The 27,998-nt window shown below is 41.7% G+C and overlaps 1 protein-coding gene and 1 long non-coding RNA gene across 4 annotated transcripts in view; one reads left to right on the forward strand and one right to left on the reverse strand.

Annotated features, from left to right (window-relative positions):
• The window catches only part of CHN2 (chimerin 2), a 146,952-nt gene that overhangs the window by 26,996 nt on the left and 91,958 nt on the right, over window positions 1-27,998 (forward strand). Inside the window, exon 2 of the mRNA XM_083705989.1 lies at window positions 26,661-26,699. Within this exon, the coding sequence (XP_083562115.1) occupies window positions 26,661-26,699 (39 nt within the window). The remainder of the gene's footprint in view (window positions 1-26,660; window positions 26,700-27,998) is intronic.
• On the reverse strand, window positions 329-11,104 carry LOC310828496. 3 transcript variants are annotated; one of them, XR_014556967.1, is made up of 4 exons: window positions 11,050-11,104; window positions 5,812-5,906; window positions 4,182-4,395; window positions 329-2,730 (listed from the first exon to the last, which is right to left on the reverse strand). It is a non-coding gene; the product is annotated as an uncharacterized lncRNA (long non-coding RNA). The 3 variants fall into 3 exon arrangements; XR_014556968.1 differs by lacking the exon at window positions 5,812-5,906 and having other exon boundaries at window positions 11,050-11,087; XR_014556969.1 differs by lacking the exon at window positions 11,050-11,104 and having other exon boundaries at window positions 5,812-6,070.

Consider the following 27,998-nt stretch of genomic DNA (forward strand, 5'->3'; position numbering starts at 1 on the left):
CAGGTGCCAAGTATCTCTACTCCTGCCTGCCTGCATATTGTGCAATAGAGGATCATGCATCGTGTTAAGCAGCATCCTTTAATTATGTATTTACATGCTGTTCTTCTGAGAGCTGCCTCTTCAAATCTGACATGGCTTCCAAATGTTTTTGTAAAAGATGTGCAGTCTTTGAATGTTGTAGATTGTGGACCACATTGTTGGACACTGTATATTTTTGCATGACACCCCACTCTCTGAGCGGCACGAGATTCCAGGGGTTCCAGGGTACAAGTTTCCTTTGGAATGAGGCACAACGGAGACTGTGGTGTCTTTATGATATATGGTTTATTTCCACATATATACAATTGGAGCCTATGATGGAGGGGTTCACAGCATTCACACCCCAAGAGGGCCTTGCTTCCTGCTAGCCACAGCCTTGGATTCAAACAGAAATCAATAATCTCTCTGGTTCTCCAGCTTGCTGCTTTTCTTCAGGCTCACATTTTCTCCACAAACTCCCTATTCTCAACTTTGCTTTTGTCTTTCTAACTATTTGTGAGTTGGAAGGGGCGAGGCTACCCATTTGCCTCTTCATTTACTCTCTCAGTGGCCCATTACCCAGGCTATCACCTCAACAACAAAAAAACAGAAACAACAAATATATTTAAAGTAGCCAAATCCCAGAGGCTATACAGTAAGTAAAGGAATGACGAAATATTGCACAGTATTTTAGAAGCCAATCAATTAATGTATTATTGTTGATAGATTTGTGAGTTCAGGGCTATTTTCATGATGGAACCTGTGTGTAGGATTAACAGAGTGTGCTAAAGTACTTGAGCAATGAATATGCCCATTTCAAAACTCTTGATGCTTATTATCCCTTCTCTTGCTAAATCTTCCCAGCTTTTCCATCAGTAAGTCGAGGGCCCTGGTAAGAGTGCAGTATGGAAGTAAATAATAAAATTCTAGGCTTACAGGTTTAGCACTGAAGAATGTGTGGTGTGATGCTGCTTAAGACCTTGAGCTTGGCACTAATTTCATAAAGGCCTGCAATTATAAACATAATCCTGTTCATTCTTCCATTGACCTCCCACCCCTGGCCTTCAAGAATCAAACTCCTTTGCTAATGAGACAGAAATTCTGTATCCCAAGTACATTTGCATAGCTTCCATGCATTCTATCAGAGAAACCTATGGCGTAAACACTTTCAGGAGGAATTCCTGCTTGGAAGTCATTTAAAAAGCATTACCGCGGAGGAAAACATTATGCTGCAAGACGCTTTTGATTTAACAACTACTGTTGTGCTTCTTCTAGCCGGGTAGCGGGAAGCAGGAAATTGGGTGGAGTTCCTCCAGCGTCTTTAATTAACAAGAGCTCAAATGAAGGGAATTATTGCACGGGCCAGTTTCATCGAACTGTTCACTGATATCCCCTGTTAATTCAGAAGTTGTGTATTTTTTGTATTTAAATAATATGTATAGAAAAACCCAGTGTCTCCTCTGAAGTGCTATTAAGAAGCAACAGACCTTTCTCTGCTTTGTTGGGTTCTCCACAGTTGGAGGAAGCAGTACTGTACTTCTGAATACCAGTTGCTGGAAATTGCAGGAAAGGAGAGGGATCTTCTGCTTGAATCCTGCATGGGAGTTTCCCATAGGCATTTGGTTGCCCTCTGTGAAAACAGAAGGCTGGACTTGATGGGCCATTGGTCTGATCTAGGAGGCTCGTCTTACGTTCTGATGTTTATAAATGGAGACTAGGCAATGATTTGAAAGAGTAATTGATCCAGACTTCTTTCAAATTATTCTGTGCTGCCTCCTGAAAAGTGAAACCAGGAATTGCATGGCCTTCTTAGCCCTCGCCTTTGTATTTTTTTGCTGGAAGAAGTTGTAATTGGCTCAGGTTACATTGGGATGTGCTGTAGATGAGCAGAATTAATTTGAGCTAAAGACCAACAAAGTCTCTCTCATGTAATTTTGTGGATAAAATTATCTGGAGCAGATCAATGATGGCTCAGAAAACTTTATATTTATTGAATTAATTTCAATCCACTTACTCTAAATTTCTTACCCCAGTTTTCGTACCAGTTCAAAATACTTGCTCCTACTGGAAGGGAAAAGGAACCCTGCCCTTTTCTTCAGTAAAGACCATACTAGATGGGCAAATCATCAAAGATTAATTACACCAAACCAAAGGAAACAAACCACAAGGGAAGAGATTGTGAAGAACTCCCTATGCAGAGACTAAAAATTAAGTCAAGACAGATTGCTCTGATTTCGGTTCCTAGTTGTTTATACAACTAATGGGAGCTAGGCTGCACTAATCAGAAAATCAGCCTTTGAAGTACAAAGTTCATGCAAATGCGAGAAATGCAAATGGGCTTGAATTTAATTAAATAGGAGAAGTGGTGAGAATAGAGAAGCATTTTGTACGGATCCCATTTCCTTGCTGGCGTGTATGTATGTACATGTCTGGTAATTTGAACTGACGTGGGAATCCTTTTAAACATTTCATTAAAAATCAAGCAGCCCTACATTTTAAATGATCTTTATATATCTGAGCAAGAGCTGTAGTTTTTTCAAAGTTCTGAAATGCATTTAAAGACTGGCATTCATCCCTCCCCCTCTCTGGCTGTACAAAGGGCTTATATACATGCTTTCCTGGCCTTAGATGTTAGCAAGTGCAGCTGGCAAGGGAAGAACTCTATTTCCGGTTTTCCTGTCATCATGCTTTAGCTCCTCCTTTCCAGCAGCCCTGAGATTTGCACTGGATGAGAAAGAAAGGGGAGAAGGAGACAGGAGAACAAAGTCATTAACAGAGGAATAGGAACAGATACAAGTGTGAGAAAAGGAGAGAGATGAGGCAGAATTTGGGCATTTCGCAAGGGTTCTTTCCCTACTTGGATGTCAAGATTTTAGCGTGCGAATATCTCACAAGATAAATGGCAGGTATGCTGTCTGCACGCCAATACGCTTACCAGAACTGAGAACCATGAGATTAGCTCATGTAGTGCAGTTCAATATGGAAGAATACAGTCCCAAACTTTGCAGCACATGGTATCACAGCATATCTGTTGATTTATTTAAAGTCCTTATATGCCCTACCAAGGCAGCTTAAAAAAGATAATAAGCATTATATATACACAATAGTATGATTTATTATTATTATTATTATTATTATTATTACACTGGTACCTCGGGTTAAGAACTTAATTCGTTCTGGAGGTCCGTTCTTAACCTGAAACTGTTCTTAACCTGAGGCACCACTTTAGCTAATGGGGCCTCCCGCTGTTGCTGTGCCACCGCCGTGCAATTTCTGTTCTCATCCTGAAGCAAAGTTCTTAACCCGAGGTACTATTTTTGGGTTAGTGGAGTCTGTAACCTGAAGCGTCTATAACCTGAAGCATCTGTGACCCGAGGTACCACTGTATTAACCTTTTCCTCCAAAGAGCTCAATGTGCTGTACATGGTTCTCCCCTCCCTGTTTTATCCATTTTATTTAGCTTCAAATACATAGCAGGGATATCGGGACGCAGGTGGCGCTGTGGGTTAAACCACAGAGCCTAGGACTTGCTGATACGAAGGCCGGCGGTTCGAATCCCCGCGAAGGGGTGAGCTCCCGTTGCTCGGTCCCAGCTCCTGCCCACCTAGCAGTTCAAAAGCACCTCAAAGTGCAAGTAGATAAATACGTACCGCTCTGGCGGGAAGGTAAACGGTGTTTCCGTGTGCTGCTCTGGTTTGCCAGAAAAGGCTTAGTCATGCTGGCCACATGACCCGGAAGCTGTACGCCGGCTCCCTCAGCCAGTAAAGTGAGATGAGTGCCGCAACCCCAGAGTCAGCCACGACTGGACCTAATGGTCAGGGGTCCCTTTACCTTTTATACACAGTAGTATGATTTATTATTATTATTATTATTATTATTAACCTTTTCCTCCAAAGAGCTCAATGTGCTGTACATGGTTCTCCCCTCCCTGTTTTATCCATTTTATTTAGCTTCAAATACATGGCAGGGACATTGTGCTTCCAAAGGATTTACAGTACAATCAGCACAGTACAATCCATTTTGCAGTGGGTACCTATCCACCATAAGTTGCTTTTTGTGCCGCAGAAGCTGAGAAATAATAACAAAAAGGGAGAAAGGGAAGAAAAGGCATTTTTAAAATATAACGTATTTGAAGATTTGTGATTCAACATAGAAGGACTTACGGTGAAAGCTAAACTGAAAGGGAGGCACTTTTGATGAAGCATTTCCAAAGAACAAAAAAGCAGTCCTTTCAGTGATTTTTCTTTCCCAGGAATTGTGTTGAAAGATAACACACATATATGCTCGTTTCTGGGCAATGCTTCTTGAAGGCTGCCTCAGTGATATTAACAAGATCCTTGATTCTCTGAGACTGACCATGAGAGAGAGAAAAGAACTCTGTAATATAAAAGGGAGAAGGGGTTGAATGTCAGGGAAGGAAAGGCAGTCAACGGGATGAGGCCTTAAGCACTGCATATGCCCCCCTCAAGTAAATTGGGTGGCCGTTTAATGCAGTCCTACTTGAGAACTGCAATATTTCCATTGCATTTTCCAATTAACAACAACTTTGTTTTACGGAGCATTTGTTTATAAATATGTACAGTGGTAGCTCTGGTTACGTACGTAATTCGTTCCGGAGGTCCGTTCTTAACCTGAAGCACCACTTTAGCTAATGGGGCCTCCTGCTGCCACCGCGCTGCCGGAGCACGATTTCTGTTCTCATCCTGAAGCAAATTTCTTAACCCGAGGTAATATTTCTGGGTTAGTGGAGTCTAACCTGAAGCGTATGTAACCTGAAGCGTATTTAACCAGAGGTACCACTGTATCAGTCTTCAGGTACCATTAATAAAGCAGGTAGATATGATGGACTGAATTTGCCATAAGGTAAGAGGAAGGATTCTTGGAATATGTGCAAATAGCAGGGTTGAAGGTTGCATTGCCCAGGACCAGGGTCAGCAGTATGTTGCAATAAGATTACTGTACTGTATAGAGTTCAGAGTGGCAAACACACTCAAGGGGTATGACCACCCTTATGTTCCAAAGTTTAAACCAATGTTCAAGTCTAGGGAGCCAATGCATGGAAGTTAGTGGTAGCCAGGAGATGGGGAAGACAATGAAGATACAGATTTATACTGAAGACTGAGTGTAGAACAATGCAAGAAGGCAGAAGGATTACCTGCTTTTAATGGATGGCAGATCACAAGGGGGGGAAAGATTGTGAAAGAATTTGCAGTATAACAAAAGACTTACCTGGCTAGTCTCTTGCAAATGGATGCAAGAATTTAAAACTTGCAGCTGAGGTAGACAAATAATTTTTTTTTAAACAGAAGTCAGCAAATGCCTTGTGCTTTCTTTACTTCTCTGTTGTCTTTGCTCAAAGTGAGATATCATTGACCTGAAGTAATACACGCAGGCTGAGTGGTGTAAGTTTCATACTTTGTGCTGTTTTTAGCTATCGTTTTAAATGCAAATTTGCATATAATTATTCTTAATCCTCAAAGGAAATCTTCTCTGTATTATCATATTTTGCAGAAATTTAATTAAATGATTGCAAGTTTTTGACTCCCTGAATGAGGGAAGTTCCAGATCAACACTCTTAAAAATTATCATAAATGTATGAGAGAATGTAGGTTGAAATAATAGAAAGAGCCAAATCCCATTCATTAATCACTAAATATTTAATAACAAAAAGGTCATCTTGTTTAGCAATTAACAATGAAACCGAATACAATAGTTTGATTTTTATCAGATACCCCCTTGAAATTCTAAACAGTTGGATACACTTAACTGTGTGCGCTTTTGTTCTTGTCTTACATCAGCAATTCTGGGACAAGGATTGTCAGGAAATGGCAGAGTTCACTCCCACATCACTTGAAGTTCCCTTACACTACAAAGATTAAGTTTTCATCCTGTTTTGTTAAACAAAGAGGTAATGATTAAACACATTTTCCCCTGTGTATTTAGAATATTTGCACAGGGCCAGACTGCCCCCTGAGGACTAAGTGCTGGCCTCATTTTTCACCCTGTGAATTTTCCTGAGTCATGCATAGCTGCTGTTTGTGGGGACTTTTGAAAGACCCTGATTAGGAACAGGAATCTCTCATCTATCTATCTATCTATCTATCTATCTATCTATCTATCTATCTATCATCTATCTATCTATCTATCTATCTATCGATCATCTATCTATCTATCACACACACACAAAGACACACGTACGTATGTTTCATGCTTCAGAATTATGCTTGGCATCTGTTCTGCCAGAGTTCATAGAACAGTATTCATTGGCCGAATTTTAGCTTTCTGTTTTTGCTGAAGCAAACTTCCTTTGCCTGCTGCCAGTGCACAGACAGTCCATGGAGCCATTTGGCTGCCACTTCTGGGGCTAAGATCTCCTGACTCAGTTTATAATGCATCAGACTCCACTGTAAAACCAAGTCAGAACCTGCCCCTGTTCTTAATTCCGAACAACCTGTCCTGTAATTACTTGCGGTAAGGACTGTGTTGTGCCCACCTCTCTGCCAGTTGCATCATTTGATGTCTCTTGCCTCACCTTGCTCCTTACAGACAGCTGGTGGCTTCAGTCAACCTTGCCTTCTTTAAACTGCTTTGGCTGTGCCTCCCTCTACCTGCAGTTGCATAGCCCTCCCTACGGGTCGAGCAAAGAGATTTAGGGCTGGTGTACACCTAGGCCAGGAGTCGGCAAGGTTTATCCTGCCTGGGCTGGATCGGTCCCGCGGAGATCCCTCTGTGGGCCGGATTGTGAGTGCACCCGCCCGCAATTTTCGGCATCAACGTCTGCGCAAGCAAGTCCCCACGCCGGTTTAGCACAGCACGCGAGCAGGCAACTCAGTTTGGGAGGGGCTTGTGGGCCAGTCAAATGACCTCCGCGGGCCGCTTCCAGCCCATGGGCCTGACCTAGGCATTACTTGATTACTCTATTGGATGACTGGCAGCCAAATCTATGAACAGATTGCACTGAAAGGCATTGAGTTTTAAGCAATATAGAAGTTCTGTCTGTCATGTGAAAGCTCTGTCCGATGGGCCAGTCACACATGCAAGGCATCATTTGATATTTATTTATTATTGCATTCTAAGTCGCCCTTCCTCCCAAAGGAGGCCAGGGCTGCAAAAAGCAAACCCGTAAAACAATACAGTTAAAAAATAAAACATGCTTAAAAACAATTAAGAATATGTATTTAAAAACACATTAAAAACATCTAACATCATTAAAAGAAAAAGAAAAAAAAGCCACATGCCATCACAGCTAATAATTTCAAGGTTACCAAAAACAGCATCTTTCAGGCATGGTTTTTTTAAATTAAAAAAATCAGCAGAATGCTAATAATGACAGAAGGGAGACCATTCCACTAATAGGGAGCCACCACCAAGAAGGCCCTGCCACAGGTCATTGCTAACCAGGCCTCCCCTCCTGATCATCAAGGCCAAGATGGCTGATACTGGGGAAGATTCTCTTTCAGGTATTTGGGTCCCAAGCTATTCAGTGTTTTTTTGTGCTAGTACTAACAGCTTGAATTGTGCCTAGTAGCTCACTGGCAGCCAGTGTGGCGCTTTCAGAACTGGTAACCCATGGTCCCATCAGGCTGCCCAACTTCCCAGTCTAGCAATTGTACTCTGTACTAGCTGCAACTTCCAAGCCATTGCCAAGGCCAGTCCCACACAAAGTGCATTGCAGTAGTCCAGGCTGGGGATAAGGACAAGTAACCAGTTGATGGACATCTGCGTGCATGACTCATCTCCCAGTTCTTGGACTAATGCCCAAATTGCAAATGACATTAAACGTGTGCTTACATTTAACTGGGAGCTGTGCTTCTGCTCACTCCAATGTCTCCTTCCATTGTACCATCTGTTTCTACTCCATCCACTATAGTTCCCCGCCAGCCCTGGCAGCACCTTCCTTCTCTCCCTCCAGGTTCTTCTCATCCTGCAATGCATTTTCCTCCCTCTGCCCCAGCTCACCATTTAACAGCCACATGTCCTCTACTTCGATCCCAGCCCCTCTTCTCTCTCTCTCTCTCTCTCTCTCTCTCTCTCTCTCACACACACACACACACACACACATATACACACACTGCACAGGGGGAAGCAAATAGATGTAGAGAACAAGAATGGCTCATACTGTCTGGAAGAGTGCATGAAATTGGGCAGGTTTCAGATACAGGTCATTCCCAGTGCTACGGGGAGATGCAAAGGATAGCTCTCAGGATATTTTGCATGTCCTTTTTTTTTTTTACACACTTTACACTTACGTATCACTAATTCTAGCAGTAATCAAGCAGGTCTGTAGGAATCGCATCTAATGAAGCTGGCGAAGCTGTGGGAGAAAAGGAAACTGAAGATTTTGAGACCATGTAGTAGTTTTCCATGTGAGTCTCAGGAAACAAGATTCATTCTTCTGTGAACAGCTTTTGCACAGCCAGTGCCATTATTAGATTATCAGGCTAGGATTGAGGAGCCACATTGCTTCCTGGTTCAGTTACTGTCTCTCAACCTAACCTACCTCCTAGGGTTGTTGTGAGGATGAGATGGGTGGGATTAACTATATATAATGCTTTGGACTACAGTGGCACCTTGGGTTACAGACGCTTCAGGTTACAGACTCCGCTAACCTAGAAATAGTACCTCAGGTTAAGAACTTTGCTTCAAGGTGAGAACAGAAATCGTGTGGTGGCAGTGGGAGGCCCCATTAGAAGTGGTACCTCAGGTTAAGAATAGTTTCAGGTTAAGAACGGACCTCCAGAACGAATTAAGTTCTTAACCCAAGGTACCACTGTACTTGGAGAAAAAGTGGGATATAAATTCAGTTAACAGCAGCAGTAGTACAACCAAACTTACAGAACTAGGTCAGGATCTATAAATTTCTGAATGCTGTGGTTAGGACAATTTGTCTTGAACTTTTTATTTCCATTCTTAACTGTTAATAAAATGTTGTGAGCATGGATTATAATAGACTCACTTCAAAATTCCCCCATGAGTTTCCTGTACAAGAAGCACTTACATTCAAGTCTATTATTTGTTCTTTAATGTCTGCATTAGGGAAGCAGAATACGACTGCACTAATTGTGAGATCAGAAGTGCAGAGTGAGTACAAGCGAATTGCAGAAGAATTTATGCAGCACACACTACAGCGCAGTAATTAGATTTCTTTATATTATGCAGCCTGTGCTTTTTAATTTACTTGGTACATGACGGTTTCCTTTTGTTAAGCATGCTTTGGCTAAAATAAACGGAAGAGCTTCAGGCTTTCAAATGGAAGGCAAATACTTTAGGAAAACGTGGTAGCAAAACATTACTGGGATGTTCTAGCTCAGACCTGCTTTTGCGGTTCTGAAACTACTTGAGCCACACACACCTTGCAGTTCTTCGTTTTTTTACTGTGTACCTACCCAAGGAAGTTCATTTCCCATTTATACTGATTTCTGATTACCTATTACCGTCACACACACACACACACACACACACACACACACGGCATGCTTCTTTTCAGCCTCTGTGTTAATCAGGTTTATGGAAATCATGTTTGGAAAGGATTGCCCAGTACATTTCATTTTTGTTTGAACTACACAGTGTTATTTGGTCAGAGGGTGCATTTTTATTCTTCTTATTTGTCTCCTAGAATTAAAGCAATGCCTTTTAACAGAGAGAGGAATGTGGAAGCTGTAATATGTCTCAACAAGCACCACCCATAAGTCTCCTCTAAAATCATGAGAGTTAACGAGTCAAAGCACTATGGCACATCAGTTGATCTGGCTGGAGAAAAGACTATGCAATTTTACATTGCTGCCTAAATGGGTGATGCTAGAAATCTATAAAGAAGTAGGGTGTCGTGATTTACACATGCTTTCTTTAAAAAATGAAAAGGTACCCCAATCTGTAGAGCACAACATCTATGACTTAGGGCTCATCCACCCATGCTTTCTAGGTCTGCACTTTCCCAGTCTGTGTCCGAAAACTTACCTTCTTTTGTTGCTTTCTCCAGGAAAACCTGCTCTTTAGCGCCAAATTGGAACAAACAGCAATTTGAGTTTTCTGCAGATTGCTAAGAACATTAAAGAGCAGATTTCCATGGGGAATGCATGGGGGGGGGGAGAGAAGCTCACTTGGACATGGGAAGAGTGCAGAACTGTGCTTAGGAAGCTCGGATTAGTTTGGATGATACTAAATGAGCAAAATATGCAATGAAGCCTTTATCTTCTTAAGCATGCTGATGAAGAGCTCGGATTTCGTAAATGCAATGAGACATTGCTAACCAAAGTCACCTATGTCTGAGAGTATTAAACAGTATTGAACTGAGACAACATAATATTGAACCCTCATTACTACCGCTGCTCAGAGGTGACTTTGCCTGTGTTTCCTGTTTGACTGCTAAATTCTAATACTATACTAGGAGTGATCTTAGCAACCAGTTTTCCAGTCCTAAACTGTTTAGGAGCTTTGGTGCTAATTATGAGCCCTTTGATTTAGGGCTTTGATTAAGAAACAGATCTCGAGTCAGTGAAGCTGGCGTAATAACAGAGTTACCGGTACATGGTCCCCAAAACCTGCTTCCCATCAAACTCTAGCTGCAGTATTTTGTATCAGCAGATACCTTTCGGAAGCCCTCCTGTTCCAGGAATGTGTGATTTAGCACATACACTTAAGGTGTGACCAGCACTCCTCTGACCTCAGTTTCTAGACCTCTCTAGGAACAACGCTGGGTCCAGGAGGACTCCCAGCATGCAAACCTGATTCTTCCGGCGTACTGCAACCCCGTCTGTAACTTAGGGGTCATCCAGACTCCTGCTTTTGCTGCTTTCCCCCAGGAAAACCTGAACTTTACCGCTGAATTGAATCAAACATTAATTTGGGTTTCCTCCAGATTGCTCTGATTCAGTGCTAAAGAGCAGTTTTTTTCAGGGAAAACAGTGGGGCAAACAGAAAACTAGCTTGGATCTGTACTTTCTAAGCATAGACAAGCAGGTGTGGGGATGAGGCCATACTGTAATCGTCACCCAGAACCTGTAGTTGTTCTAACCAGGAGTACAGTCATACCTTGGTTGTCAAACGCCCTGGAACTTGGACGTTTTGGCTCCCGAACGCCACAAACCTGGAAGTGAACCTTCTTTTGGAACCCGAACGTCCGAAGCTTCCGCGGCTTCTGATTGGCTGCAGGAACTTCCTGCAGCCAATCAGAAGCTGCGATTTGGTTTTCAAATGTTTTGAAAGTCAAAGAGACTTTCGGAATGGATTCCGTTTGACAGTTGTACCTTGGACTTGGTCCTGAGTGGCAAGCTCCTCCTACAGAGCACCTAGCAGGCTTATTGGTTCCCTGGGTCACCTGACCTCTGCTTTGCTGGAAACTGCCATTTCACCCCCTGGTCATTTGCAGTGGTAGCGTTAAAGAGCAGAGACCAGGCCATCCTTCCCTAACGAATTTCCACAGTTTTCAAGACCACTGGTGCTGTACACCATGTATCTGTGGCAGTGTACATAGGAAGCTGCTTGCTGTCTAGCCGTTGCCCTTCTGAAACAGGTTTCATAGGAACAGTTGCCAAAGCGCAGGTTTCTATATGAGTGCAGAATTTAATAAAGTATAGCAAAGCAAGAAAATGTTTTTCCTCCCTGTTTCCCCAGGGAATAAAAGTGTCTGGAAAAGACAGGATCTCTGTATGTACATCAAGCAGCCAGTTCTATTGGGATAAACTGAAACTGCCCTTGAGGAAAATGTCCTCATTGCTATCTAAAACATATTTATTTCACTTAAACACATTAGTGTTTAATTAAAAGACCCTGTGCTTTATTGTATCATTCAGTCTACTGCAACGCTGACAGTTTGGATTGCACTAGGAAGCAGTGGTTGTGTATCAAACCATTTTCTGTACATGTGACCTTTAGTTTTGAAAAGGTCATATTTTATTTCTCATATTTCAATGTTTAAAGCATGGTGTGTAGCATTTAGTAATATTGAAAGGTTTGATACTATCTAGAGCTTACATTCAGCTGAGATTATTAGTTTGGTTACAAGTAAGAAAGCAATTTATTCCGTTACATCAGTTGGGAAGGAATTAAATGCTGTGAAAATAACAGGTGCTTTTGGAATTTCTGGTTCCAGTGCATTTCATGTTTTTGTCTAATATGCAAATGACATCATCGACAGAGCAAGAAACTACATATTCACGTTAAGGCTGTGATCCTCTCTACCCATTTTGGAACTCATTCAGCTTTCCTTCTGAGTAGACATACTGATTAGACAGTATCAGTCTGCAGAGAATCCTGCATTTTCTCCCAAACTAATTTCTGTTGTATTTCTGGTAGAATACATGGAAAGAATTATGAGTGTTGACCTTTTAAAATACTTCAGCATAGAGAGAGCATGTCCGCGGTCTGTACGTAAGGCTACTGCATAATCATACTTCAAAATAATGTCTTTTCCCTGAAAGGTCATCAGATACATTTATCAAAAGATGGTGATAATGACTTGTTTTTGATAGAATTTCAAAACCAATTGAATAATGAATAGAAGTAGAAATTGCCTAATGATGCTATTGCTTGATCCAGTCCATAGCCAATGATAAAAGAATGGGCAGTTAGGCCTCTTTATTCCCACTGAAGTTCTTTTCTATTATTGGAATCAGGAAATGATTCTTTATGTCTTCCCCCTGGGGCATTGGGTTGCAATAGCGACTAAGTGCCAAAAGCTGATCCATGCTGAGTTCAGCATATGGCATCAGCAGTTGCACAGATAATTTAGCCCTTTGCAGCACAGCTGAAAGTCAGCTTGCATGAACTGTTGAAAACCAGCAGCTGCCAGGAGCTCAAAGAGTAGCTGTAGTTATAAGCAGTTTGATGTACCAGCCTAGAACACTTCACTGTGAAGTCAATTCCGCCCTGGTAATACTGCCCTGTGTCAGATATCGCGATCTACGTTTATTGAAGTAGCTCTTTGAATGAAGGTTATTGGCCTCCTTTAAGATAGAGAACAGGAAAAGAGAAGTCTTATCGCTAATTCATAAAGGGGAGGTTTTTCATTACCATGTTGACGTGGGTAGAGGTAGAAGTCAACTATGAAAAGCTTGCTAATGCTGTTAGGATGAATTTAGTCAAACATTTCTCAAACATGATTTTTAATTATAGTATTCAGCAAAGTCCATCATCACCTTGGTACAATACTTGGGCACCTGGGCAATACTTTTGGGGGTTATTGACTGTGACTAAGCCAGTGTGTTGTAAGTGGTTAGAGTATTGGGAAATCCAAGTTCAAATCTCAACTTGGTCATGAAGCTCACTGGACGATCTTGGGTCCTTCCCTCCCTCTTTCTCAGTTTTACCAACCTTTGAACCTTTTGAAGCAAAGGTGGTATATAAACAAAGTAAATAAAATAAAATAAAATAATTTTTAAAATTGCCTTGGTTCCTGGTTCCACTAGTTAGTCAGTGTTCAGTGGATAAGCCTTTGTCTAGAGCAGAGCTTTCCAAACTGTGCGTTGCGACACATTGGTGTGTTGGTTGCAGTGTGTAGGTGTGTCGTGGAAACACTCCCCGGGCTCCTGTTGCGATGGGAAAGGTCTAATCCCTGGTTTGCTAGCAAAACAGAATTACCATGTCGCCAAATGATGCACGTCTAAAAAGTGTGTCACCAACAAGTTTGGAAAGCTTTGGGTCTAGAGATTTGCTTTAAAACATTGAAAAGCCAAATTGTTATGAGAGTGACACAACTAAACATACTGCCTTTGGGCAAATTATAAAATGTCTGTAGCCATTAAAAGGTATAAAATATATCACCAGGTCTATTTAGCTATGATGCTATCTGTATACCACTGTCTTCATTCAGGATCAAAAGGACATCCTGAAATGATTTAGAAGTTCTCTTCAGTGGAACAATAGGAGGTAGGAACCTCTTAAAAGGGAGGAGACTTCCTTGTCCTCGTCCTCCTAGCTCAACTGTTTCCTGCCACACACTGGGAGGTTTTGGTCAACTGACAATTACAAAAGGAAAGAGGGGGACGTAAGGGGCACACAGACTTTCCTCTTCCTCCTACTCCCATCTTTAGCCTTGATTAGGTAGTCAAGAAATACATTTTGCTTGCGCTAATCTCTTGTCCACAGTTGGAAAATGGAACCATGGAAAAAGGTAGCCATGTCAGCCCATTATGGCGGGTGGGACATTTATTGTAGCCAAAACGTTACAAAAGCATCACAAGCTATTGTGTTCTCCAGAATTTTTCATTAGGTAAGACATTAAATAGAGCATACTTCCAATAAACCCTATTGAAATCAGTAGGGCTTGCTTCTGAGTTAAATATGCATAAGATGGCACTGTGAGTTGATAAAATATTTCCAAGATACTTGTAGCCTTTTATGAGTAATTAAAATCATTTCTGATATTTTTTTTTATGCTGTACGAAAGCTTAGCTGTACAAATTTCCATGCTATTTCACGAGGAAGTGATCAGAGTTTCTTTAGCTGTTATTGCTGTTTTCTAGAATTTAATAAAAATTGTAACTTGGTTGACATATTTTCCAGAATGTGATTTGTTTGATGGCAGTGCTTTTTAAATTCAAACAGAAGGCTGTTTAATATTTGGAATATTAATTATTTTGCAAGAACAGCACTCCTAGGGAGATAATTAGCAGAACTCCGGAATTAGGACATGCCTTAGAGACATCCTGTAAAATAACTGCAACTCTTCAAGAAAATGTGCTAAGCTTTGGGGTAAGCCAAAAATTATATGTTTTGCAAGTCCGTTAAAAAAAAGCAAATTACTGAAGGATGTAAATGTTAACACCAACTTATTATGCCTACTAACTTATCTTGAGGGATTTCAGACTGATGATAAGACTCTCATACAACCGGCAACACAGTTTTAGGAACAGTAAAACCTGAGCCCAAAGATGCTGTTTATATGTTTCATAGGTAAAGGTAAAGGGACCCCTGACCATTAGGTCCAGTCATGACCGACTCTGGGGTTGTGGCGCTCATCTTGCTTTATTGGCTGAGGGAGCCGGCGTACAGCTTCCGGGTCATGTGGCCAGCATGACTAAGCCGCTTCTGGCGAACCAGAGCAGCGCACGGAAACGCCGTTTACCTTCCCGCTGGAGTGGTACCTATTTATCTACTTGCACTTTGACGTGCTTTCGAACTGCTAGGTTGGCAGGAGCAGGGACCGAGCAACTGGAGCTCATCCCGTCATTGCAGGGATTCGAACCGCCGACCTTCTGATTGGCAAGTCCTAGGCTCTGTGGTTTAACCCACAGAGCCACCCACGTCCCTATATGTTTCATAACCAAGCTTAAATAAAATAAGGCAGCAAAACGTTCAGCACAGATATAACAGTGTGATCCCATGCATGTTTACCCAGAGGTAAGTTCCATGGCATTCAGTGGGGCTTTATTCTAGGATCTAGGTAAACATCTTAGCAGGGATAGAAAACCTCAGTTCTGGAATCTGAATGCCCTGCTTTCCAACCCGGTAGACTTTCCACAGGCAACACCCCTCATTTGGTACAGCTGAAACATAGCAATATTACACAGATGAAAGAGCCCCATCCTCTTCTGCCCATTTTTCCTCTTCCAACAAAATGGCCCCCAGCTCTCAGAAAGCTAGCTATGAAAGATTCACCATTCCTGTGCTATAGGATGGTAGCCTGAATGTTTCTCTTTGAAGATTCTGCCTTTCGTAGCAAATTTAACATAGAGCTTAATTTTCAGCCTTTGTTTTCATTGCAGTCACTGAGATGCACTTATAGGTTACATTTCAGGACTAAAGATATGCAGAGATTTGCTTTGTCTTCTGTTGAATCAGGGTATACAAGATAAGTTACTAAACACACTGTTACACATTTCTAGCAGTTTTTGCATCATGCCGAAATAACATAGGCGGTAGGTAGCACCAGCTAAACAAGAGCCCAGAAACCCCAAACTCTAGTAAAAGTTAGCACAAAGGCGGATGTCTGTGGTAATTATATGTTCCAAAATGCCACCAGATGCCAAGTCCATGTTGTCGTTGCCTCTAAAACACTCAGCTCTGTTTCTCTGTATCCACTGAGTCGGGTGAGGCTGTGCACATCCTGGACTCAGTGTTTGGCTGGATGTGGACCAATAAGTTGAAGCTGAATCCTGACGAAACAGCGGTCATGTGGGTGGGCCATAACCAGGTCCAGGAATTGGGTAGGTTTTCTTTTCTGGCAGTCCTTCTGAACTAACAGGTGTGTAGTCTGGGGCTCCTGGGAGTGCCCCTAGATACATTAGTGTCGCTAGAGGTTCCAGTGTCCTCTATGGTGTATGCCTGGTACACCAGGTTTGTCCATCCCTGGACATATACAGCTGTGGCCCATGTGCTGGTATCCTGAAGATTGGATACGTATAATATACTCTATACCCTTGAAGTTGGTTTGTGGCAAGTAGAATGCTATGACAAGCTTTCCTATCAAGGGTAGCGTACCATGAGCACATAACCATTTTTCACTGGCTGCCAATATGCTACTGAGCCTGCTTCACAGTTGCATTGGTTTATAAAGCCCTGTTGAACTTGCGCCCCAGATTTCTAAGAGTGCAGTCAATTTCATGTAGACCTGCCCAGTTGCTAAGATCTGCAAGAGAGGCATGCCTGGCTGTGCTGCATTTAGCCGAAGCCGTCTCACTGGTGGCCGCCCAGCTTTGGAATTCCCACCCCTCTGAGATATGAATGGCACCAATTCTGTTGAACTTTTGGTACCAGCTCAAGACCTGGTAATTCACCCAGCCCTTTGTTAGTTAGAGTTTAGTGGCAATATGGATGTGTGTGTTTTTCTGTTGCTTGGTTATAATTTATCTGCCTCATATTCTTTTGTGATTGTATATGAATGTGCATTTTAACGAGTGGGTAAGACTTGTTAAATTAATTAATTAAGCATGTGAATTAATCCTCAGCTTCTAATGTATAATGTTCTTTTGTTACACTCACATCTGGCTAGTGGCTTGTTTGGGAGCAGTTTTATTTTACTCTTGACAGGTCTCTCCAGTGTCTGGCTATGATGTTTCTGCCTGCTGAGAGTAGGTGGGTTATGAGCTCTTTATGTGAGTGGGCATTATTATCTTAGAAGATGTTCAGTAGGGCCAATTCTTGGGTGGCTTCTAATACTTGCTTAGTTATTTTGCATATTTCCTATATGACTGATGTCCAGAAGAGTTGGATTTTGGGACATTCCCACCACATGTGGAGGTATGTGCCTATGGAGGTGCAGCTTCTCCAGCATTTTGATGAGGCTTCTGGGCATATCAGCGCTAGTTTCCGTGGTGTTAGGTACCATCTGAAACTGAATTTCAGGGTGAGTTGTTTTTTTTAAGCTGAGGTGGATTTAAGGGAGGTTAGACCACATTCCAATCCATTGGGTGGGGTTAATTCCATAGCCTATGTTGTCCTCCCTTTGTTTTTTAATTATGTCGAGGGGGGTTGTGGGATTTTGTAGCAGTATTTTGTATATTGTGGATACCATCCCTTTGCCATGTCCGTTTGTTGTTAGGAGAAGGTTTTCGGAGGTTGCCAAGCGCCTAGTTACTGCTTTGAATTGCTATGATATTAGAGTCCATATTGTTAGTTCCGCATTTTGCTGAGGCTTGGGAGTAGATTTGTTTGAGGGTTTGTAAGAAGTTGGGACCAAATTTCATGTTAGTTAATACTGCTAATAGGCATTTCCATTCTAGGCAATCAAAAGCTTTGAGGATGTATAGGGACTTAATTGTCAGTGGGAGGTTAGTTGCCATGCTGTGTTCGATCAGATTTAGTAGTTTTCTAATGGGGTCTGTTATATTGCGGCCAGGGACAAAGCAAGTCTGGTCTGGGGCTATTAATTTGCTTAGGAATTTTTTTTAGGCAATTAGCCAAGATTAATGTGAATATCTTGTAGTCTTGGTTTATTAATGAGATCGGGTGGTATGATTCTACTTTGAGGCTGTCTTTGAGTGGTTTTGGAATAGAGACTATTTTGGAGGAGATACAGGTTTTATGAATGGGGCCCCCTTTTATGATGCTGTTAAATAGGCAGGTCATGTAGGGCATCAGGGTTTTTTTGAATTGCTTATAGAATTCTGCTGTAAAGCCTTCTGGGCCTGGGGCTTTGAGTCGTTTCAGGTTTATGAGGACAGTATCTATTTCCTCTGGTGTAATAGGACTGTCCATGAATCTTCTTCATCAGTTAAGGTTGGCATGGTCAGTCTTGCTAGGAATTTTTTTATTTCCTCCTCTGGTGGGTTGTGGGAAATGTATAGGTTGGAGTAAAATTCCATAAATTCTGAGGTTATTTATGTGGAGGAGAATGTTATGTTGCTGTCTTTTTTGGTGATGCAGTGTATTCTTGTTTTGGGTGATTTTTTTCCTACACCTGTTTGCCAGTAGAGTTTTTCACTCCATACTTGTAGAAGGGTTGTTTTGAGTATAGAATGTTGATCATTGTATGGCTGATTTCTCGTGAGTTGAATTCCCTCCTTTTTTTCTCTTTTAGCTCCTGTTTGTTTGTAGCGTGCGGAATACAGCAGCCCAGTTTCTTTTCTCCAAGTTGAATGCATTTCATTATATTTGCAAATTGGTAGTGAATAAGCCTGCTGTACATTTAGGTAAGATTGAGTGTAAGAGCTATTCAGGTCAGGGTTTTCCAAGGCTGTGCATTGCTTTTCTCAGTCAGTTATAGGAACAAGATTGGATCACCTCATTTACCCTTGACTAGTGGGAGAAGTGAACATGTTCCCAGTGACAGAGATGATAAAATGACATGTGTCAGGCACAATTGAGTGAGTGAAAGCAGTGGTTTGGATTTTGCTAAAGGTTAATAAGTTTTCAGGGAACATATCAATTTCCCTTAGGCAAATAAATGGACATTTTGTTAACTTATGACTACGTTGCAGAAACTGGAACCGTTCCTGCAACAGCGTTTCTAATTGAAATATTCCCTGTGATCATTTTTGGTCAGTTGCTGCTAGGGCACTCTAAAAATGTGAAAGCATGGAGTTCCCTGGAAATTATACAATAGTTGTATTTGTGGTTCCACATTTACTTTTGAAGCCTGTAGATTTGGTCCCAATTTCTAATTTCTAATTTCTAATTGATAGGTGGATTGAACCATGTGTAAACTGTAAGGTATGCTTAAACAAATTCTAACTTACGCTCTAATTCTCAGGATGATTCTGTACAGATTCTGTACATCTGAATGTGAACATTGGGAGAGAAGTTGTGTTCAGTTTGGAATACTTTTCAGGAATTCTTCCTTTTTAATTCAAACCACATTTCATACAGTAAATAAGAGCAAAGTTTACTAAATGTAATCGTTTTCTTCCATATAATATTTTGAGATTTTGTGAAATCCTAATCACAAGATTAAGCAGGAATTTTTATATCATCTTACGATAAGCTCGAGCCCATTAGGGTGCAGATTCCTCATATCTTCCTGTGGGATTAGCAGACGGCAAACACAATATAATTTGTTCATAAACTTTTTTTATTAAATTAACTTGTATATTAAAATGAATTAATAGAATAAGATATATTATAATTCTGATTTTTGCATTAAAAACTATTAGCAGCATGTATATGCTATAGAGACTGGTTGCTCTTAGCTGTGAAAAATCAGCCGTGCTTGACAATGAATTATGAAAATATTTTCATAGCATTTCTTGCTCAGTGGTTTGTCAATTTCAATTGTCACAAAGTTGATACTTTTGGGGGGAAGGTTAGCACAATAATTTCAAAGTGTTACGGAGTTTGGTTTTCCTCTTTCTGTCCTATGGTTGAGTGGTGCCAAATGTTTGGAGGCTAACGTGTTTGGCACGAAAAACGAAGCTTTGGTATGAAAACAAGGGGGAGAAGATCTCTATTCATGCAAGCTCATTGTTCACTGCCCCAGTTGGCTACTACTTGGGTGCATCTTTGTCTTTCTACAAATGATGTCATGCACATAGCCAATCAGATTTGACCACATTGCTGTGTCACTGTAACAACAAAGATGCATTGGGGAAAAATATGACCTAAAGTACCGGCTGTTCAGGACTGGAAGTACACTCGTCGTGAAGTTCTGCTGCTACCTAAACACAAGTTACTGGAGAAGCATCACTGCCAGGATTTGAGATATGAGAGCACTTTTGCTATGCACATACTCCCCACCCCAAAAGGAAAACCCACTTTAGAAGTACAGAACATCCACAAACCTTCCCCTGTTCAATTTGTTTCATGTAAGCAAGTGATGGTCAAACTTGGCCCTCCAGCTGTTTGGGGACTACAACTCCCATGATCCCTAGCTAGCAGGACCAGTGGTCAGAGATGATGGGAATTGTAGTCCCAAAACATCTGGAGGGCCGAGTTTGGCCATCACTGATGTATGCTGTTCTGCCTGATATTTTATGTGGCCAGACAATAAATTACCAAGCAGAATAAAGAAAGGATCTAATTTAGAGAATACAATATTAAGATATAACCAAAAAAACAGGGAAACTATTATGCAACAAACTAGAAGAGGAAGTTGAGGGAAGTTGTAGTGGGGAGGGGGTTATTTGGTTTTGTGTTTATATTCGAGATGATGCTATTGTGATGAAGATAAACATGTAAAAATCAATAAAAACTATTTTTAAAAAGAAGTACAAAACACCCATGAACCTTCCCCTGTTCAATTTGTTTCATGTAAGCTGTTCTGTCCAATATTTTATGTAGTCAGATATGTAGACTTTTTACAATTTGAGATAGCGCTCTTCAGAAAACATTTCTACAGTAAGGTGGAGCATGGTTGTTCGAATAAATGCCCATACTTTATTTAAGCCAAGGGTTGCCAAATGAGGCCCATAGCCACATTTGCAAAGCAGAGAAATTGCTGTGGGCACCCACACCCTGCAACCAGCCACAGGCAGCAACCTATTTTATCAACTACAGCAGATTGTTTCTTTCAGTTCTATTTTCTGCAGTGGGAGGGGACCCTCCGGGTGCCAGGGACAGCTGCACATTCCTGCAGTGCAAGGGGGTTGGGCTAGATGATCCTCAGGGTCCCTTCCAACTCTACAATTCTATAATAAATAAATAATTTTAAAAAATTATTTATATCCCGCCCTCCCCAGCTGAAGCCGGGCTTAGAGTGGCCAACAACAATAAAATGATACACATTCTAAAATCATTTCATTATAAAATTAATTCCTATCAGATTAATGGCAACCAATTGGGCTAGAGTTCTGTGAGGATTGCCAAAGGAGGGAGTCAGGCTGTGCCCTGGCCAAAGGCCTGGTGGAACAGCTCTGTCTTACAGGCCCTGCGGAAAGATGTCAAATCCCGCAGGGCCCTAGTCTCTTGTGACAGAGCGTTCCACCAGATCGGAGCCACAGCCAAAAAAGCCCTGGCTTTGGTTGAGGCCAGCCTAACCTCTCTGTGGCCTGGGACCTTCAAGATGTTTTTGTTTGAAGACTGTAAGTTCCTCTGTGGGACATACCAGGAGAGGCGGTCTGTAGGTACGAAGGTCCTAGGCCGTATAGGAATCTATTATGTATATAGGGCATAAATAATACACTGGGAGGGGATCATTACACACACTAAATAAATACTGTTTCTGGGAAGTTCTAGAAACAGAAACAGAACCGAATAGGGTGATCCTGAAACGAAGTGTTGCATCGTTGAGTCCTCCCAGTTCCTCTCTTTTCCATTTTCCATTCCATTCCTCCAGGAACTGGTCAATATTCTATAGCCACTGGGCACGGTGAGTCCTCCTTTGGTTATTTTGGGGTTTCTTTGGTTCCCACCACCACCACCATTTATTTTTGTACTTCTGCAAACCTTTGTGTTTCCCCAAGTCTGCTGGTACTTTCCGCTTTCTAATGGGTGGCTCGTTTTGGCTACCCAAGCAACAGCATGAACATCAGAAATAGATGGAGTAATGAACAAAGCCTCTTGGTGTGCATGGATGTTTGCCAAGGTTCTCGGCCACTGACAGGCTTGAATCTCAGGCATTCCAGGAACTGGGCTGGAGTCCCTGAGCAGCTGCATCCTTGTGGAAAGCCATTAGACTCCTTGGACTCAAGTCATTTTACTGGCTCTTTGCCTTGCTGCATCCCAATCCATGATTATTTGTGCCCTTTCCTATCCCTATATAAATTTCCCCTTCCTGCTAGCCGACTTTTGGCAGCAAAGCATTTCACTGTATTCAGGTCACGATAATTTCCTCACTTCACCCTGCCTATTTTGCCAGGTTCCTCGCTCTAATAACTCTCTCATTCCCTTTCTTCACTCTCCATACTTGCCTGAACCACATTTTTGCTCTCTGGTCCACGGTTTCTCCTTCTCCCTTGGTCAGGTCATCATATTGTTTATTCCATTTTAAAATTGTCCTTCCGCCAAGGTTCTCAAATGGCCCAGAAACTGGCTTGCTGAAAAGCAACTATCTTCCCGAAATCAAGATCCTACTTCTCCCTCCCTCAGAGACTTTGGCTCCACCAGGGCATGATAACAAGATTCTTGTCCCGCCATTCTTCAAGCCTACCTGGGACCAAAAGATCCCAGGGGGAGCAAGATATATCAGCAGAAGTAATAAAGTTATTGGGCCTATAGGCTGTTCAAGTAGTGATTTTATATTCCCTCTATTATTATTAATTATAGCGTTCTCCATTTTGTACTCCAGTGAGATGCAGCTTGACTTTTTCCAAGGATGTTTCAAGAATGTTCCTTTCATCTGATGTTATTTACCCTTTGGAAAAGTTTGAACACCTTTCTGAAAGGATACTTCAAATACTAGTAATCAAACAAACAAAGAGTAGCAAATGCATACCCCAAACAATCTTCCGACATAATAGCAACTCTCTCTTTCTCTCTGACTGGTGATTTAAGATAGTAAAATGTATGCATACATGAGAGAGCCTAACACAAACAAAAGGATTAAAGCAGTTGCCATTTTTAATGTATTGCGCTGATTGTCCCGATAAGACTGGGATAGTAAACACCAGTAATTGGTAAGTGGTTCAGTACACAGCGTAAAGCAAACAATTCACTTATGATTTAATTGTTCAGAATATAATTGCCTTTCAAAGCAAATGCCACTGTATGCTAATTCAGAGCATTTTGAAGTGGATGGGAAATAATAAGCAGGTATCTATGGACGTCTTTTTTTTTTGTTTCCTTTAGTACTTTATCAGAAACCATTCCACGCACATACACATAGTAATCAGGACTGTGTGTATGCTGGTGTTTGCAGTGCTAAACATCATGAGGTGTGAAGGTGAACAGTTGGAGACACATGGTGAATGCATGCCAATGAGCAGCAGACCAGCAATGTTAAAATTAGACAGCTTCAGCAAGGATGCATATGCATGCCCATACATTCATCATCACCACCACCACCACCACCACCACCATCAATTTATTGTTTATACCCCTCCCACCTGGCTAGGTTTCCCCAGCCACTCTGGGCGGCTCCCAACAGAATATTAAAAACACAATAAAACATCAAACATTAAAAACTTCCCTAAACAGGAGCGCCTTCAGCTGTCTTCTAAAAGTCAGATAGTTGTTTAATTCCTTGACATCTGATGGGAGGGCATTCCACAGGGCGGGTGCCACTACCGAGAAGGCCCTCTGCCTCGTTCCCTGTAACCTCACTTCTCTCAATGAAGGAACCGCCAGAAGGCCCTCGGAGCTGGACCTCAGTGTCTGGGCTGGACGATGGGGGTGGAGATGCTCCTTCAGGTATACTGGGCCAAGGCCGTTTAGGACTTTAAAGGTCAGCACCAACACTTTGAATTGTGATCGGAAACGTACTGGGAGCCAATGAAAACCGGTGTTATGTGGTCTCGGCAGCCACTCCCAGTCACCAGTCTAGCTGCCACATTCTGGATTAGTTGTAGTTTCCGAGTCACCTTCAAAGGTAGCCCCACGCAGAGAGCATTGCAGTAGTCCAAGCGTGTGTCATTTACATACCACTTGCACTCAGCATTCACACATGCTGCACATTTATCAACCTTTATAGCCTATTCGTGCTTACTCTGAAGTAAGTTCAGGTTCCAAGTAAGAGGGTGTCATGCCACCATTTGTCTGATGTGTTCATTACTACTGAGCATTGTGGTATCACCTACTCTTGGCATCAATGGCAGCGACATGGAGCAGTTTTCTGCGCTGCCCTTCTTTCTAAGCATTCTCAAGGCTGCTTACAATAATAAAAATAATATATCACAACAGGATGGTAACAGAATTAAGTTGTGTCATTTGTCGCTATTCCCATCTTAGTATCAGCTATGTATGCGCAGTTCTGTTTTTTTGCTTTACAGAAAGTTTATTCGTGTCGCAGTTGCAAATCTTCACAAACGTAGCTTTCCAACAGTCTTGATTTTCTGTTGCAGCAGAATATGAAAATACAGATAAAACTCTTCCAGCCATTTGCTCATCAAACCAGCCCTTTTTTTTATTAGTTTCCCACATGTTTACTTTAATATGAATGTGAGAGTCTCATAAAATTCCGTCTTCCTTTTAATGCTCATTAGCTTAAAAAGGCAACCTCTTTCGGCTTCATAATAGCATTGTACTTGGCTTGTTTCCTGAAGTAAGATTGCAAATGAAAGTGTGGATCAAGCAGGAGTACTGCAAAGGAAAACAAGTGTTTTACTTCTACAATGTGTCAGCGCATTTGTCTTTACATACCGGTACCAGATTATCTAGTTACTATGATCAAAGCTGATGTTAATAAAATAATTTAATAAGCATCCAATGCCACAGACATGGGTATTAGGAGGGGGGGGGGAGTCATTTCTGGCCATCCGTCCTTACTTCGAAGGATAGATGCAACAAACAGTATTAAACATTGCTGTGAAACAGCTTATTTGTATAGAAAGAAGCCATAATGATAAACGTAAGATCAGTTGAATGAACAGTAGCAACACCAGATGCAATCAAGCTTGCAGTGTATAGCATTTAGAATTATTGATGAAATATGGTTAACTCTGCATTTATTTTAAGTATATCCATTTTGCAAATTAATGATACATCCCAATATTAGGGAAACAGAATTATGTTAGACATTGGCTATAAGAAATGTAGAAAGCCTCAGCCAGAGCGGTCTAGTGTTAAAGTGATTGTTTTGAGAGTTAAGTGGTTGGAGAATTGTGTGGAGGAGTAGATGATAAATGTATCTATATATTGCTAGAGTTTATTGCCTCAAATGCATAGTCTCATTTTTAAAAGCACAGTGCAGTTAATCACTTGCACGGCATACCGACTGTGTATGTAGGTAAATATAATGCACAAATATGTGTGAGCTCAGGAAATGTGCTTGGATTTTTCATTACCATAAGTAGCATAGGAATAGAAAACATCAGATTGTTTTAATTAACCTGCATATTGTTTCTAGATTAATGATACAGTCTACTCGGTCATTGTATTTATCATTATAATGATACACGTTACAAAAGCAGCCTATAGGATGCCATAGCAGAAATAAATGGCCACCTTTGCTGAAGCAAAGTAAACTGGGTGCTTATGCATGAGTGTAAATGTGAGCAGCTACAGAAGTTTAAATGTTCTTCCAATCCACGTTCCGTGGCCTCTCCCACCTTCCCCCTGATGTCTATGACCTTGGGTTCATGGACAGGATGTGGTCATCAAAACAAGGCATGCTCATCCGCTATAGATACAATACTGTAGGTATTGGTATTTTGCCTGTGACTTCCTGAGAGCCAGTGTGGTGTAGTGGTTAAGAGCGGTAGTCTCTAATCTGGGGAACCGGGTTCGCTTCCCCGCTCCTCCACATGCAGCTGCTGGGTGACCTTGGGCCAGTCACACTTCTTTGAAGTCTCTCAGTCTCACTCACCTCACAGAGTGTTTGTTGTGGGGGAGGAAGGGAAAGGAGAATGTTAGCCGCTTTGAGACTCCTTCGGGTAGTGATAAAGCGGGATATCAAATCCAAACTCTTCTTCTTCTTCTTTCTGCTCCATATATGTCGACTCACGTATTCCGAATAATAACAGAGTCAATAGGTAAAATAAAGTGTTTGGTGTTTGTCTACAAAGGTAGTTGTACTTCACAGGTATATCGTGGAGTATGCCCTGGTTAAAAAACCCCCAAACGATTTCAGGATTTGTGGCCCACAGGGAACCCTCACAAGAACCTGCATCATCACATTGTGAGAAGGGGCACTGCTACTACCTGCTGTGTATTGGAGGGTTGTTCAGCCAGTATACAGTTTCCTCTATTTTGCAGGGTAGTTTCTCTGTATCCATGGGGCTTCATGCTCTCCATCCCGTTCCTTTCCTTGGACACATGGGGGAAATGGACGGAGGAGGTGTAGGTTTCATAATCTGACGCACGGGATCCTCTCCCAGTTAAATTTCTTATTACAGGGAACCAGGCAGAGGGCCTTCTTGGTAGTGGCACCTGCCCTGTGGAACGCCCTCCCACCAAATGTCAAAGAGAACAACAACTACCAGACTTTTAGAAGACATCTGAAGGCAGCCCTGTTTAGGGAGCAGCAGTGGATTTACAGTCCCCTGTGGATGTTTGCATTGGTTTGCATCTGTGACAGGGTACCTACACAACTCCTATGAAATGGCAAATATTGCGGGGAGGGGATATCACATATTACGCTAAATTCAATGGTACTCTTCAGTTCTGTATAGGAGTTACATGCCAAATGGTTCACTGAGCTTTTGGTTGACTGCTTTTTTCTTTTGTCCCTATTTTAGATGCCGAAGAGTATCAGCCCCCAATATGGAAATCATACCGTGAGTATCAGAAACTGGAATTTGGGGGTGGGAGGAGGGCAGGGGACCTATCATGGGAGACTTTGGAAGGGCATTGTGTATGATTTGAGGAACCTAAAGGAAATGAACACTGATAAGAGGAACCATGGGAGCAGATGCTTAAGTTCCAAGTCAAATTTATCTTTTTAAAATAACAATTTTAGTAAGGTTAAAAGCTATCTAGAGAAGGCGTGGAAGAATTATCAGTGGGTTTTAAGAGACTAGAAAGGCATCTGTAAGGGATTTCTAAGTATAGGGTGCTTGCCTTGTGGCATGAAATTAGAATAGAGCAACAATCTTATACACACTTATCTGAGAATAAGTCCCATTGCATCCAGATAGGATTGCATTGCACGTAGTTGCTGGGATTTCTTCTTGCTCCACATTCGCTAACCACCTGCCAAAGCCAAGAAACATCAGTTTTGGAATAGCTGCTTTGAAATGGGTTGGGTGACCTGTCTAAGCCACTGCCATTACGTAGGTGCTTATTAACTGGACATAAAAGTCAGAGAAACAGAAATGGAACCAACAGATGCGACAAAGAGTGTGTTGATTGACTAAAGGTGCAGCACAAAATCCCTGGCGCAGGAGTGCAGGCAGAGAAAAAAAAGAGAGATTTACTCCAAGGGCAGGTCCTGACATGATTCTAAGAACAGCCCTTAAAAGCTCGTTTTATTGTTCTTGCTAACACAACAGTCTGTCATTAGAGACTTAAGAGATCACATGGTGTATATGTTTTAATTATATGTACTGCTGAAACAGAAAAAGGATGCTGCCAATCTGTTGTCAAGAATTTATTGTGTGTGTGTGTGTGTGTGTGTGTGTGTGTGTAAGCCTCATTCATTTTCCCATGTGGCAAGGCAAAAACTGCAGTGGACCTTCATGTTTTTCTTAACTTTGGTTGTAGTTGGACCATTAATTCAAGACAAGTTTCTGGGAACCTGGTTGTTGTTTTACTCCCACTTCCAAAGGAATATTGAATAGGATGTCAATCATATATTTAGTGCTGGAGAAAGCCACATTCAAAATGAAGAATTTGAAAGCATGGAATATACAGGATAAGTTTTCAAAGACTGAATCCAGATGCCATGCCTGTCAGCTTTAGAGCTTGTTGGATTCACCTCTAATCTACAAATACTATTGTCACCCACACATGCTACCCTTGAGCCCTAGTTCAGATGCCATGTTGTTTTTACGTTATTTCTCATGTACAGTGACATTGCAAACACAGATTGTTGGGCTGGAGACCAGTCTGAGAGCGGACTGAGACTATATGGTAAA

The sequence above is a fragment of the Podarcis gaigeae genome, assembly GCF_964106915.1.
Source record: "Podarcis gaigeae genome assembly, chromosome: 12".
Taxonomy (NCBI): domain Eukaryota; kingdom Metazoa; phylum Chordata; class Lepidosauria; order Squamata; family Lacertidae; genus Podarcis; species Podarcis gaigeae.